This window comes from Balaenoptera borealis (genome assembly GCF_965194805.1).
Source record: "Balaenoptera borealis genome assembly, chromosome: 17".
NCBI lineage: Eukaryota > Metazoa > Chordata > Mammalia > Artiodactyla > Balaenopteridae > Balaenoptera > Balaenoptera borealis.
In genome coordinates, this window is record NC_138876.1 from 18551879 (window position 1) to 18568797 (window position 16919).

General features: G+C 37.7%; 1 protein-coding gene across 5 annotated transcripts in view; it reads right to left on the minus strand.

Moving 5' to 3' along the window:
• Positions 1–16919, minus strand: part of COL14A1 (collagen type XIV alpha 1 chain) — a 242075-nt gene that overhangs the window by 47120 nt on the left and 178036 nt on the right. For all 5 annotated transcript variants that reach the window (XM_082364190.1, XM_082364193.1, XM_082364191.1 and 2 more), the window contains exons 37-40: positions 12276–12329; positions 10563–10658; positions 9332–9385; positions 8909–8962 (exon numbers count right to left, since the gene is read on the minus strand). In XM_082364190.1, coding sequence (XP_082220316.1) covers positions 8909–8962; positions 9332–9385; positions 10563–10658; positions 12276–12329 — 258 coding nt within the window. The remainder of the gene's footprint in view (positions 1–8908; positions 8963–9331; positions 9386–10562; positions 10659–12275; positions 12330–16919) is intronic.

Below are 16919 nucleotides of genomic sequence, written 5' to 3' on the forward strand. Positions count from 1 at the left end.
TTTAGGTATGAAGGAGGCAGGAGAGGGCAGGCAAAGAGGTTAGGTTAGAATTGGATTTAGCTAAGACTGGCTTCAGTCTGACCCCATGGGGAGCTCTGGAGTGTGAGTTACACCTCAGAGTTGACCTACCGCAAGGTTTTATATACCCACATCAGTTAGTCATTGACTGGAGCCAAGGTGGCAGTTCCAAGGGTAGTTCTCTGTAGAAGAGGTAACTGTGAGTTGCTAGAAGTCAAACCCACAGCAGCCGGGGGATGGAGTACACCTGCCAGGTAAAGGGGCTCTGACCGGGGCACCAGTAACATCCATTCCAGTGCATTTTACTCTAGCTCTTTCGTTCATGGAATGTCGTGAACGACTGCACATTTTTACATACAATAGTTCAAGAATAAAGGCGTTCTTAAGGGTACTGTGAGTTTCCTGTTTCCCTCATTCCAAGTTAAAATTTACTTGCAAGTCGCATAGCACAGGGAGATCAGCTCGGTGCTTTGTGACCACCTAGAGGGGTGGGATGGGGAGGGTGGGAGGGAGGGAGATGCAAGAGGGAAGAGATATGGGAACATATTGTATATGTATAACTGATTCACTTTGTTATAAAGCAGAAACTAACACACCATTGTAAAGCAACTATACTTCAATAAAGATGTTTAAAAACAAATTTACTTGCTATACCTGCTTATAATTAAAAGGATGTTAGGCTCAATATTATTTTAGAAACATAATCAAAGCCCCTTTTTCCCCCAAATCTCTTCCTAACCCTAAAAAAGTTCACAATTTCATCACATAGTTTTATTTTATAACTTTTGAATCACGCTTGAAATTTATCTTTGAAAGATTTTTTTTTACTTGTAAGCCTCACATCTGTCACATTACTGAAACATATTTGCAGAACTAGTATGTGCTGGGCATTTTGCTAGGTTTTGGGTAGACAATGATGAACAAGACAGTTTCTTTTCAAGGAGGTGACGGTTTTGAGAAAAGTCGACAATTGAAAGTAAATGACAATGAGCTATGACGATGGACTAGGAGATTCCATGGGAACGTGCAGGAAGGGCACCTAATCCAGGTGTGGGGTTTCACAGGAGAGGTGGATTTTAAGTCAAGGGATCCGGGATGGTTGGGACACTGCATCACTCTCCCTGCTCAGGGACCACTGTAGCATCCACAGTACAGCCCAGCCTCACATGCCAGTCAGCTCTTTAGGCAGGGTTCTGGTCCCTTTCCTCACCTCTTCTCTCAGGGTGAGGAGCAAAGGCAGCAGCTTTTTATATCAAAGCAATCAACTTGGTGAAAAGAAAAACCGTGTAAAATGTCTGCATTGTACATGGCAAAATAATCGGCAAATTCTAGCTTTGTGATTCAGCTTCACTTTAATCAAAGCCCGCTGAATGGTTTTCAGCTAGAAATGGGTTTGTACTTCCCCAGACATTTCTAGACCTATAAATTATCCATTTCAAGATCTATAAATTATCCATTTCAAGATCTATAAATTATCCATTTCATAGCAGGAAGCCAATCTCAGTACATGTGTGTTTGCGGATTAAGCACCCTCATAAAAAACAGAAAACTTTAATTAAGCAATGAAGAATGAATATTAGGAGATAGAAGATTAAACAATAAGCATAATGTGAGAATTCACTTAAACCGACACGTTTATTTTTTAAAGCGCATAAAATCAGCCACTTACAAACAGGGGTGTTTTATAACACGAGTAGCTCCAATCATTTTTCCTTTTTGAGATTCCCACCTCAAAATATTAATATGCACCAACAACCCACATTAAAAATAATTTTTGCTATAAAAACTTGAAAGGCTTTTTATAATTTTTTTTGAAAACATTTGGCTCTGAGCAACTTATTAAGTTATGGTTGGCTATGATTTATCAGCAGAAGGAAATCTATCCAAAATGTGTTTTCAAAAATCACTGATGTTTGAATAAATACTAAATTTAACCATGGTTGAAGTTAGCAAAGTGTAATGTTTTACAGACATTTAACTAATTTATTAATTTTCATTTTTTCAGTTTTCTTTTCCATACACTAGAGCAAACACATATGCTTTTTTCAGGTGGCAAGCACTTTTTGTAGGCTCTTAAAAAGTTTGTAGTTTCAAGGTACTGTGTCTATGGCATCTAAAGGATGAAACAGATGTGCCCACAAAGTGTGTTGTAACTAAAGTCAGAAGCTAGAATATTTATGCTTATGTAGCTAACAGAAATAGCACTCAGAGCCAGTGACTCAGTTATGATATTCACCATCCACGCCTTCTTTGAAGCCTGCAAGGGTGGACCACGGACACGAACCATAATTGGCAGTAACACAGACAATTGTTAAGGTCCTTTGACAGACACCACACTCTCAGGTAGAGTGGGGTCTGTAAGCAGCTGGCATCTGATGAGTTTGTTGAAACGGAACAAACTCAAGCAATGAGGACTAAAGACACACTTGAAGAAACTCCATCTGCACAATTTCAACCCTGAGAGCAACGGCAAGAGACCAGCGTGGCAGTCAGCCACAGGAAATAAGGCTTTACTTGCAACTAAGGATTAAGACCAACCACCAGATTAAGAGGCCAAGGGGTAAAAAGCCACAGACTCTGTAAACACTGGCCCAGGTTAGAGATCCAAGATCAATCCTGCATGTGATACTATGTTGAGTCACACTGGGGAATTTTCAGTTTCTCACACACACACACACACACACACACACACACACACACACACACACACACACACAGCATGTATGTGTGTATATATATGCTTATATAAACATATACATATATTTTATATATGTACACAATACACTATTTTTTAAATGTACAAATATATATATTACATACATAAGTTAAATGTATATATAGAAATATAAACATGTGTATAGTTTTAGTAACCTGCAATAGTGACTTCAGTGAATTACAACGACAGCAATATTCTACCTAAGAAACTACTTTGACATACAAAGGGCTTAACATAATATACTATTCAGTGATGCTAAAACCTAGCTGATTATTAGAATCATTAAGCTTTTTTAAAACTATACATGCCTAAGTCATACCCAAGACCTTTTGTATCTGAATCTCTGAGGCCGAAGCTCAGGAATCTGCATATTTAAAAAACAAAACGAAACACAAAACAACAATTTGGTCGTTTAAGTTGTGGAACTGCTGGTTTACAAATATAAAAATGCCTCGCCTGACCGCAAGGGACAGCGTTAGAACCAGAGCGCAAGACAGATAGCATTTGTACCCTATGCCCCAACAGAAGCATCTTTAAAGCCAGTAATAACATGATACTAATTCTCTAAGTAACAGTTCTCTCCTCGGATGGGCCACTATCCAAGGAAAAGTGAAAAGTAATCACAGAAACATATTCTTATGTGTGAACAATCAATTACTACTTCATCAAGAAAGTAACCCAAACTGGGTTCCTTCTGCCCAAAAAAATGCTGGGTGAGATATCTTCAGTGACTTAGTCCTTCTTATTCATATTTTTACTGGAAGAGTTGCCCATATTAACAAAATCCCACTTTACCCTTTAACATGGTTTTGTGGAAGGAAAGAGCGCAGTGTTGGAGCCTGAGAGTGGATTATAATTCTGGCTGCAGTGCTTGCTTGCTGTGTGGCATTGTTTGAGTTACTTCAACTTTCTGAGCTTCAGATTCTTTGTCTATATAATGGGGTAATAGTGCCTAGCATTCCTGATTATTCTGAGGATTGGAGAATACATAACATTCGTAAAGCACTGCACTTAGTCAAGAATCAATGACAGTGGCCGCTGCTCTTTTTATTAAAATAATCTGCCAAGTCCCAATTGCATATACTGCCATCACTGTGGTTGACTGGGAGAATGTTTTCCTGGGATTTTATAAAAACCCGTTTAGATCCATGAAAAGGAAAAGCGTATCGTTCTCTCCACTAGCTTTGTGATGATTTTTACATTTCTTCTTCTGGAGGAAGGAAGATACTCAAGGGGATAATTATCATGAATATTAGTATTTAAGAAAACAGTCCTTAGACGAATCTCTCATCACAGCTTGACATTTATGATAGGAATTAAATCCAGATCGTTGACTCAAGTTCAACTCTTCAAGTATATTTTAAGTCCAACTTGCTTTGATGAAGTGGGACATTCATCCCAAGTATGGCCTTTGTTTACATCAAACCCACATAAAAAGGAAGCACGTCCTTTCAATGTGGACTCCAAGAAAATTAAACAACAAGCCACTTGCTTTTTCTTTAGACTTTTTTCATAGTTCATTAAAATCTTCTAAGGTCCCTTAATAATGTTGAGGACAGGCATTATAAAATATTGCACTGTCCTGACTCATTAGGTCTACATTGAAAATAGTGAATACTTGTATCAGCTAAAGTTGAAATTTTATATAGAAATTCTTTATATGAATTAATTCCCACAATAGCTCTATGGAGTCGAATATTATTTTTTCCACTTCACAGATGAGGAAAGTGAGGCTTGGACTTTTTAAGTAACTGGCTCAGTGTCATATGGCTAGCGTTCAAACTGAGGTCTGGCTAACTGTCCAAGTCTCTGATATTTACCACTGGACCATCCTGCTTCTCATAACCACACAAGTTCAGCAGAATTCATATGTAGAACTTTTTTAACAGTATTTCACCTTTTATAGATGAAAAAGGAAGGCTGTGGTTATGGCATGAAGACAGGAGAGGCAGGGAGCAGTAACTTGGAGGGAAGGAAGCATTCCAATTTCAGTTTACTTGGAATTTTAAAACTAACACCCTTGGTACAAAGGAGGAATTACTACCTTCCAGGTGCCATAACATATACATCTCCTGGTCATTTTTATTTCTTGTCTCTCTGACTTTTTATAAAATGATAGTAAGAATTGGAAAATAAAAATAATTTTTAAAGTTTCTATGTGGAATGCTTGACAGAAAGCTGGTGGTCTTGGATATGAGTGAGCCTCAGAACTAGAAAAGAGGTAGTTTTTCCTTTCTTTTTCAGTTCTTTCTTTCACTGCTTATACTTATCACCCATGTCTTGCCTGTTTTTCCTGGTTTCTCTAAGGACCACCTGGGTGTCTAGGGTGGGGGATGAGAGATCCACCCTACCTCAGAGGAACCCAAAGATCACAGGGTGGACCCTGGGGTCAGAGACACCAAGAAAAGAAGAGGAAGGAGGCAAAAAGGGAGATGGCAAGATTGACAGTGGAAAAGAAAGATAAGACAAAGATCCTGTTGGCTGGAATGACTCAGAATGAAAACTGATGCCTGAATACATTCCGCTGTTAAATCTGCACTTGTCCTGTTGCTTTATATGGTGTGGTCCTGCATTGTGCTCTACTGGCTTCCCAGCAAGAGGCTGAGACTGGTTCAATGAAGAAGTCCAACTTTTGCTGCACTTGCTTATGGCCTGAGGGCCAGGATTGCCTCTACAAGTCAAAGATTCCCCTTGGGAAAAGCCAGAAGAAGCTAGAAACATTAGAAAACATGTTCCCTGTTTAAAGAGGAGATGCTTAATCTTTCTTTTAGTCTCTGCTAAACTCTCCTTCCTTGTAGACTAAATGAATAAGTGACATTGGCACTGGCTCTGGGTAAGGGATGCTAAACTTTCCCTAAGCCAATAGTCAAGGTGATGGTTCTAGCTTTGGGCTATGAATTCTAAACAGTCATACTATAAGAAAAGACAAAGATTAAAAAGAAAGAATGACCAGTAAGAAATAGCCCCTCACGCCTACAGCACCCCTCACTCACCTACTCTCTGCAACTCTCCAAGGAGCTAGAAGCACTGATTGGACATCACCATGCATATTTATCCCAGCTTCCTCCTTCTTTGCCTTGAGTGGTCTTTACTCACTCAAGATCAGAGGAAATGAGGCACAGTAATGGGAAGTGATTTCAGGGCTTGGAGTAAAGAAAAGACAAAATAACCCAGTCTTCCTGATTCCCCAGACAGTTTTCTGGAATTAGTTTCTCAGGCATTTCAGCAGTAAGTTTCATCATCCAGTGTGTTTGCTCTCAGTCTGTTCTATGCCATGGTTGTTACTGTCATTATTATTACTTATTATTTATTATGATTATTACTACTACTATCATTATTTCCTTTCTGAATGCAACTTTGCCTTTTAGGATAGCCTAAGGCAGAGCAGGAATAATCTTAAGTGTTTGTCCTTAGCTCTCTTTCAGCAACACCCCTCTCCCACAGCCTAACCAGAAAGAAGGAGCTCCATGTCTGAGATCTGTTCCTACCACTATGAAAGTTGGTCCTGGACCTCCAACTGTACAATCCTGCTAAGTAACTATCTAATTGTTTTAGACCCTTTACTTTCATTAAGACCCCAGATACTTGACTAAACAGATCAGAGCCTCCTAAATAACTCTGTTTTCACCCATCTTTCCTCCCAGCTAGACTGTCTCCGATGAAGACCCATTGGTTTTCCTGGCCCCAGGGAAGAGTCATGGTCTTGATTCCACTTCCTCCTTCTATTTCTTCCCAGTAGATGATGTACAAATTGCCTCCTTTAGTTATTGAAAGTCTCTCCTGTTCTGGATCTTTTCCTTCTGGAGGTAGTAATGAACAACTCTCTCTAGGCTGAGCATAGAACATGGCACATAGTATGTACTCAATTAAGATATGTGCTCAACTAATATCTTATTAAGTAAGATGTTAAGATATTGAAAAAATATTGGGTTGGCCAAAAAGTTCGTTCCCGAACAAAATTTTGGCCAACCCAATATATAAGTGGTCCCTTCCTCAAGCAGGGCAGTCCCTTCCTCACGCTACACAATTCTAGGAGGAACCACTATATTTTATTCTGTGTTAATGGCACCCCCTCAAGTTGTACTCTGGAATAGTATTGCCCTCAAATATCTTTTCTAAAGCAATTGTCACAGGATTTGCACAATCTTTTTTTAACATGGCCCTATAAAGAAAAAGTACTCTCTGGAAACCAGTTTTAAAAAGCAATTCCATTCCCATCCAAGAATTTTTCAAAATAGGAATTAGAGACACTTGAAAGTTTTACCTCCAGATTGAGCGAGAGAGGGAAATAAAATCCATGTACAGATATATTAACGCTTTATTACACTCTAAGACTTTTTATCCTATAGAATAAAACATGTTTGGAAGAATGGCAAAATATTTATAAAAAGTCTGTGTTGGTATATTGGTTTTAAAAGAATTCCAAACCCAAATGATCTAGACACTAATCCAATATGTTTGATTTGGGAGTTCTTTGCCAAGACTAGCCTCTACGCATGGATAAATCAAGTAAATTCACTGAACCAAATCTTTAGAATTGCTGTTTTCAGAGCTTCAGGAATCATGAAGGAATCTAGGTGTGTAACCACACAGGATTTTAGCCTAAGCCCTTTGCCAAAACACATAAATACTTTTAGACACTCCTTCCACATGTACAAGAAACCTACATAAATCTAACTTTCAGAGAATGCCTCTTTTAGATACCTTCACCTGGACATGCTTTACAGACTAATTCCATTTGATAGATAGAGACTAAACTGAGATTTTAAGCAAACGAAAGTTTGATGTGAAACCAAAAAAAAAAAAAAAACCCAACATGGAAGGAATTTAAATTCACACACCTACACTCCTATAGAAAAAATGATTTCCTTATTCTTGAGCAGTATAGCTAAAGGCAGCCTTGTTTGAGTAGAGAAGTGTGTCTTCCAGCCAATCGTTTGCTAACCTAGTGGGTTAGTTGTCCCCGGAAATACCAGGGAATGTCACCAAATGTGTGTCCTTTACTGGACTGGATCTAAGTGGTGGCCACTATATATAATTCAGTCTTGAGAGAAACTGTGCAGCTGTCCACATGTCTACATCGGTGTCCTTTTAAGGAAGACCAGCCTCTCTCCCTTGCTGAACATGTAATGACTTCCTATTGCCTTCCTGTTAAAGCTCAAAATCCTTGGTCTGAAAAAAGAATAGATGGTGTAAGTGAGTTTGTTTTTACCACTTCAGTTTCATCTCTTGACAATCTCTCCACACCTGTGTGTACACATGTGTACACTGATGCACGTATACACACACACACACACACACACACACACTGCAGTCTAATCTCCAGCCATACGGAACTAGGTTCAGAAATGGAAATGTCCCACCTTCTCTTCAACTCCACTCCTTTATATGCCATATATGTTGTTCTCTCTACTTGCAATAGCTTTCCTTTCCTCATGTATCTGGCTAATTTCTATCTCTCAGTTGAAATCCAGTCTGTATTGTGCCCCCTCTGGAAAGCTTTCCCTCACCCTCCAAGTCTGGCTTAGTTATCTATTCTTTGTGCTCCCACAGGGCTCTGTCAATACTCCCATTATAGCATATGTTTCTTATTTGGTTCTATTTCCCCCCAAAAGCTATAAACTCTTTGAGGACAAGAACCTCAAACCTGGCTCAGTGAAGACATGTTGACTAAACAAACTCTAGTTGTTAACTCAGCCCTCAACCATCCTTATACTTTCTTTTATTGCTGTTCACTTGAACAGGTTCCAGGAATTGATAATTGATGCATATTAAATAAATGGAGAATGATACAGATAGTCATAATAATTAAATTCCAATTCATATGATTCTTGATTTCCTTTAGGTTTGCTCCTTGAGAACTTGAAACAACTGGAAAATCTGTTAGACCAATGCACACTATTCAGTGCAAACTATATTCAGGTTATGGGAACATTCAGAAAGAGGTGTGGTTAATTTGGGAAGGTTTGGTGAAAGTTTCTAGGTTTTGAGGAAAGTTATAGACATGGAAGAATATCAGTTAAGGGAAACAGATGCAGGATCGGTAGAATGCAGATAGATGGGAGGACCAAAAAAAACACCTGGTTTGCCTTCCTTGCATAGAACTTGCCAACAGCAAGAGTGACTTGGTGAGAAATCTACTGTACTAACGAGCAATCTTGGGCAAGTCCTTACCCTTTGGCCTGGTGAGCCATCACGTCCTGGTGAACCAACACCTCCTGGGATGCCCTAGATAGAGCAAGGACAGGAAAATGGCAGAGTTATCGAAACCAATTACCCTCTCACCCAGCTTCCCCGAAATAAATCAAGGCCTCCAAACAAACCTGATAGCATAAAGGTGAGGCCTTCCTGACTGAGAATTCAGGACCCAGAAGTTATTCACCAGAAAGGAAAGAAATGTCCCCCACCAGGGCTCACCCAGGGGAGTATCAGTAGGACCGTAAGAGGGGGCTGAAGTAAATGAATACACACGAATGGTCCTCAGTGTAGAAACCACTCATTGCCAAGATCACAACTGACTTCAGAAGCTACAGTCTTCTTTCTTCTTGGCAAAGCTCTAGAGCTGAGAGCAACGGAATAAAAAAATAAAAATAATACCTGTGGGCCAGGAAGTCCAGTCCCTCCTTTCTCTCCTTTTTCGCCTGGCATTCCCTGAACAACCAGAAGGACATGGGGTTAAGTTCACATAGGTAAATAGGTAAATTCTCAGTCTTTTCTTTTTCTCCACTGACTCTTTTAACATTTCCAACATTAAATTGCTTTCACACTAACATCCAAATACAGCGTATTTCACTTTTCACATAAGCTACACCACCTAGGTAAGCATGCCTATGGACCAGAACGTTTATATAGCAGAATAGTTTAAACACAGTGTATACAGTCTGATATGGCTAAGCTCATACTGTAAATATGTGAGGGGAGTCGAACATTTCAGTATGATTTATAGTTTAGGTTTTAAAGCTTATATCTCTATATATTTTTGTTTTGTTTTGGCTAGAAATTTGTAAGAATGGAAAAGCAAACACAGTACCTGATAAGTAGCAAGACCTCAACAAATAGTTAGTAGTAGTAATAGTGGTAGTAATTATACAAACTGGCATGTTAATGCTTTCTAAGATGTGAAAATAACTCTGGAAAAGAAGACTTCTTAGCTAGGGAGACACAATCATATGCACAGAAAGATTGCTAAAAATGTGCTTAAAAGCATCATGCTTCAAATACTAATGACAGAGATTGGTTTTTATTCCTTAAATTCAGATCCGTCTAGTAAGATCACTGAAAATCAGTGAGTGGGACTGAATTTGTTTTCATTGATACAAACAACTTATACAAAGAAATGTGGCTGTAGAGAGTATTCTGTTTATAATCTAACACTCAGAGCACCACACTTTGAGGCCTGTTGAGATAAAGATCATAATTAAATGGCTTTCATGAAGCTATTTCCACAGTTACTACAAATGCAAAATGAATAACTTAAATTTGTATAACATTTGTCACTTTCTAGATTTTATCACACCCCCTAAGGACTTAGTCAAACAAGAAAAAGGGCCATACATGTCAAGCCCTGCTTTCTTTTCTATAGACGAATTATCTGTGGCTATACCTATTCCCTAGGCACATATCTGTTTGTAAAAGACCCCCTTCACTGAACAAAAAATTGGCTAATGAATGAAGTCTCAATCATTACTTTCATTTCTCAGTTCTTATTTTTAGGGGTTGGAAGAGGCTGAGGATGATTATCAAGGCACAGAAGACAAAAGTTCATTCTATGTAACTCATGGAGAAGTGATAACAATAAAACCTATCTGAATGTTTACACACAACTCACAGGCATTCCTTGAATGGATAGACCACTTGGTCCTTGGGGTCCAGGAGGACCCTGAGGTCCTGGAGGGCCTGTTTCACCCCGAGGGCCATCTGGTCCCTGGAAGGCAAGAAGTCATCCCAAAGGTAAGTTAAACCCTCTGGTACCCAGAAATATCTGCTACCCAGATATTTCTACTTACGGCTTTATAATTTATTTCATTAACTAATTTTTCCTAAGACACAAATCACTCATAGGATAACAAGACACCAAGCCTCGGATGATCCACCTCCCAGGCAAAGTGTCATCAGTAAACCAAAAGAGTAAACACACAGTAGTTGCTGCAACTTCATTTATTTATTTTTGCTTACATAAATAGGAACATCGTGCCAATTATGTGAGTAACTAGACGCCCACACTCCACAACAAATCCAAAAGGTGTAAGTGATCCAAGACCACCCTCTTGGTTTGTGAAGGTTCACACCATCCAGCCAAACTATAGTCTCTCCCCCTTCACTACGGTGAACTATCCATCTCTGGGGCACTCCTCTGCGTTTACTGAAGACATTGCCTCCCTTGTAGTGTATAAGAGATGGAGCCAAGACATCAAGTCTCTGCCTGAGAAAATGTGTCACCATCTCAAAAAATAAAACAAAACAAAAAAAGAAGATATCTTAGGGTCTGAGTTTTGAACTGCGTAGTACCTGATTAATTATCTTCAGCCTTCTTTCATTGACTTCTCCCCTGTAAGCCTGCCCCCACCCTCCGCATTCACTCTTACCTTGCTCCACTTGTTTCCAGTTTTCTAGTAAAACAATATTGCAATGTTCTCTTCTCCATGAATAAATACTATGCAAATTTAATAAGTCACCATATTGAAGCAGTAAGTCAAGCAAGATGGTTGGAGCGATGATTCGGAGCAACATGGTGAAAATGAGATAGTAAATTATAAAGGGCCTTGAATGTCATGCTAAGGAGGGTGAATTGTATTCTCAAGGCAATCACACATGACTGCAGGTTTTAAGAGTATGATATGATCCAGTATAACTTTAAAGAAATGAATCTGGGGGCAGATGTGAAGAGTCAATCAAAAAATCAAGTCACTGGAGCCAGAAGACCAATTAGAAGATTTGCCAAAAGCCAGGTACAAGATGATGGGGCCTAAACTCAATTAGTGGCTGGGCTTCTGCCATCCCGTAGGGCACCTTCGTGCAAAGTAGAAAAATGTGTGCCCTGACATGGATTGGCACCAACTTGGTCCTCTTAGTTGGTGCCTTTGTACAGTATACAACCTGAACCACCACACTTGGTGGCCTTGGGCAGTGAGAATGGAAAATAGAGCTGTGTGTTTGATTATACAGTACATGGTGGGAGGGGAGAAGGAGGAGGCTAAAACCTGAGAAATTACTTGGAGGACTGCTGCCTAGTTGTGATTCAGTGCTCCCTTGATACATCTTTTTTGCAGATAGAGGAAAAGAAGACTATATGAGCAAGAACTACCTGAGCAACTAAACCACTTGGAACATTGACACTCTATTTCTGACCCAGAAACCTTTCTTTTCACTTAAGTTACTAAATTTTTTTTTGATGAAAAAACACAAGCTTTTAAGAATAAGGGAAAAGGCTTCAACACAACTTTCATAACAACATAAGGAGCTTTAAACTGCAAAGGGTAAATATTACTTAACTCCAAAATTATATTATGGCTAGTGATGTGAGAGGGAGAAAGAACATTACCTTTGGGCCTGGATCACCGTGTTGACCCTTTGGTCCTCGGAGTCCTGGACCACCCTGGCAAACAGATGTTAAGTATTAGCACAAAGACAAATCTGAAAGTAATATATTTCATTCATTTTCCTTAATAATATGGATTATGTAATTCTCATTTTGTATAAAGGTCAACACATTGTGTAATGGTATATGTGCATCACGAGCCTGAACGGGAAATCTACCCCCCAGATTCACCTCCTCCTGCTGATGATTACATAGTTTGAGCAAACTTTCTATGCAAAATCCCTTTAAATTAAAAAAAAAAAAAAAGCTACAGGATCTTTTAATTGAGTGTGTAAGAGTACAGCTATTAATGACGCAAATAATAAAAATATACTGTTAATCTAAAATTATGCATGTCCTATACCAAGACTTTGAGATTAAATTATTTAATTAAATTGTAAAAAGCATATAAAATAGTAACAATTTAATTTTCTTTATTTACACCATAAAAAGCTAATTAGATTAGTGTTTCTGAAACTTCAGGTATTTGCATTTTCCCCTCAAAATTTTTGTCATATTAATGCACTGCCTGTATTATTATTTAATAGCATTTTCTTTATATACATACATACATATGTACATACATAATAAATATGTATATATGTGTATATACATTCTTTGTAAACATATTCTTTGTATATGTGTATATACATATATGCAAATATACTTTGAATATTTTTTAATTGACTCACATTTCACTTAAATCTATTTTAAAAGCAAATATTATGTACTATAGTAGATGGAAAAACATATATATACCTAAGTATATAAGTATTATATAATACTTAGTAAGTATTATAAGTATAATTATTAAGTATTCTTATATACTTACTAAGAATATAAGATAAACCTAAAAATATGCTATAAATAATGTTAGTAAATTTAGCTAGATTTTGTTCCTAGTGAAGTCTGTGAGCAATGGGTTTGCTCTCTGTTAAAAAGGGGCATGAATAAGTATTAGAAGGGTATGGGCACCAGTCTGAGAATATTGTTTTCACTTGAGCAGAATGATGAAAAGATCATTGAAAATGGAATAGCTTTCTCACTATGTGAGTCCAGTTGATTTCCTGCTCTGTCCATGACTACTGAAAATCATTTTGTGTACCATCAGCAAAACACTTGCTTCACTTGGGAAAAGACTGGATCAGGTGATAGTTAAGGCTTCTTCCAGTTTAGCAATTAAATTCACTCCCCCCCCATCAATATCAGTTGGATGCTTACCTTCCAGACTTTTAAAATACAATTAAAAAATTATGTTTTATGTATGTGTATATGTATCTATAGAAAATATTACCTATTATTAGTGTTTTTTGTGGTAGTATTTGATATATATAGATTGCATATGTGATACAACACTTTTCATATATTTCTGAGTTAACTTAATATGTTTTTCCATAACATGACTAACTTATTCTAAATGAGTTGCATAGTTATCTGTACAATGGATAGTTTGTTTAACCATTCTTTCGTTACTGGAAATGGAGGAGTTTTGCCCACAATTTGTTGCTGTCTAAACGATACTACGATTAACATCCTTATACCATGCCCTGAGTACAAACTTTAAGATTTAAGTACAAATGTTAATATTTAACATATCATCAAGTAGAATTTTAAATGAAATTTAATGGATAGGCAGATATATTGCCAAATTGTGTTCCAAAAAAACTGTGCCAATTTATTCATCTGCTAGGAGTTTGAGGGTCTCTGCTTCTCTAAACCTTATTAGCACTTGATATTGTTAAACTTTGCATTTTTATGAACCTGACTGGTAAAAACAATACCTTACTCCTATTTTGAGTTTTATTTCCCTTAAAACTACTGTGATTGAGCATCTTTTCATGACATTTGTCCATTTGCATTTTATTTCAATACAACTAACAATTTATATACTTCACCCAGTTTTCTATTGGGTTACAAGTCTTTTTCTCTTTAATGTACAGAAATTCTTCATATATTTGGATGCTACATCTTTAACTGTTATAGATGATGCAAATGTTTTCCCCAACTGTGGCAGACACTGTTGGTTGACTATCAAAGAGTCTTTTCTGACTCCCTTCTCCATTTTATTTTTCCAGCTATAAAGACAGAGATTTGCTTGCTTAGCCTCCTTTGAAACCAGGAATGGTCACGTTAACTGGTTTGGGCCAATTTGATCAAGAAGCCACAAGCCTAAGGAAAGCATATTTGGAAGCTGGAACAAGCTTGGGTCTTGATAAAGTTGTTGAGCAGCCATATTTGCTTGGGATCATCTACCTTTAGGTCTTTTGTTGAGCAAACAAGGAATGTCCAAATGCTCCAATGATTTACACCACTGTGTTAGTCAAATTTTCTGTTTCTTGCAACAAGCCCAATGCATCCCAATTAACATACCCATTCTGGCACATCTCTTTAATTTTGTTTGCTCATCTTAAATGATTGGTTTTTAACTGAAGGTTTTGTCCAAATGTGGCCATTTGGCTCACAGATATTCATACACGATGTACCATGTCTATAAATCCAGGAACCTTTTTATACTTCTAACTTATTTTCCACCTTACCCCTAACCCTTATCATGGAGTAGATGACAAGAATTCAACAAATGTTTGTGGATATAAACTTCTATCCTTTTAATAAGAAAGGGTTAGTCTAGGCAAAAGAAATATGGTTCTTTCACCCATGGCTTCCTATGGCTTTTCTAGAGTTTTATTGGCACATAATACCACTAAATCCTTGAGTGAGAAAATAATCACGACTATGTTAAATCATCAGACGGGGTTTATTGCATATTGTTTGGGATACTATTTCTTCAATGGTTTATTATACTTTAAATATTTGAAAATGTCAATAGCTTTTCTATTTTACCTCTCTTTCTCTCCAAGTCAGAACTCAACCCTTCTCTTTCACTTCTCTGCTGCTTTTTTTTCTCATTACGAAGTTTGACTCTTAGGTCATATGTAAATATTTTGTAACTTGTTCCAGCAACATTGCAGATGAAAAAACTTGATAACCCTCCAGCTAAAAAAGCTTATTAATGCTACTTAAAATAAAATAAACATCATTCTAATTAAGAACTGAATCCTTAAATACCAGGAATGAAGAAGAAACAAAACACTAGAGCAGCAGGCACGTACACCGAGGCTGCCTTGGGGGAGGAAGGGGAAGATGCTTGAGGTTTGCTGGAAAATGTGTATTTTATAGCCCACACAAGGCAGTGAAATGTGAACTGGGACCTGTGAGAAGTGGAGGAAGCGTAGAATATGAAACATCCTTTAAAGCTGAGGAACTTGAAAGGCTGCACTCTGAATGAGCTGGAACAACAACAACAAAAAGTCTCACTAGCACGTGGAGGATCAATATGTTGTTTCCACTTTAGCTGCGGGAGGGGCAGTAAATGTCTCCACTGAGAAACACTACCCAGAAACGGATTCTCACACAATCTAGGGACGAGAATTTACACTGCCTGTGAGGGTCAAATAAAGCCCCAAAGTCAAACTTTTAAGGTGGTTTTCAGCTGGTCGTACACCTAGGAGCTCAGCAGAAGCAGACACATACATACTTTCAAAAAATACAGATCAATCTCGGGCTCAAACGGTTCCCAGAGATAAAATTTTGAGTAATGCAAACACAAATATACACCTCCCAAAAAATCACAAGGTATATGTGGAAACAAGATAGCACAAGTAGGGGCTTCCCTGCTGGCACAGTGGTTAAGAATCTGCCTGCCAATGCAGGGGACACGGGTTCGAGCCCTGGTCTGGGAAGATCCCACATGCTGCGGCGCAACTGGGCCCGTGAGCCACAACTACTGAGCCTGCGCGTCTGGAGCCTGTGCTCCGCAACAAGAGAGGCCACGACAGTGAGAGGCCTGCGCACCGCGATGAAGAGTGGCCCCCACTCGCCGCAACTGGAGAAAGCCCTCGCACAGAAACGAAGACCCAACACAGCCATAAATTAATTAATTAATTAATTAAAAAAAGAAAAAAAAAGATAGCACAAGTAAAATCAGCAACAAAACAAATGCAGCATCAGAGCCACATATTGAAATTATCAGATAAATAATGTAAACCATATTGAATATATTTAAAGAAAAAATTGTTTTAGAAGTGTTACAAAAATAGAAGAGACTATACAAATGACCAAAAGGTTTGAAAAGGGTTATATATATATATTGTTTGTAAGAGTTATATATATATATATATATATATATATATATATATATATATATATATACACACACACACACACATAGATATCCACGCAATTAGAAAGCAAAAATTGAGATGACAGATATAGGAATATAAACCTAAATAGGTTAATTATTACAAACAATAGAATGGACTAAACTCTAAAAATGTTGTAAAACCAGATTAAAAACAAAATCCTGGCATATGCTATTTAAAGGGACGCATCTAAAATATAAAGACATAGAAAGCTTGAAATTAAAAGGATGAAGCAAACATATACCAGGAAAATAATGCAAAAGAGAAATGTTGACATAGCAAGTCACTAGAAAGATAATTGCTGTAAATTTTTTTGTACCTTATAACATAATCTCAGGATATTATAATACAGGTTTACAAACAACTTGACAAAGGTGGGGAAGATTTTAAACATCTATCTTAGTAATTG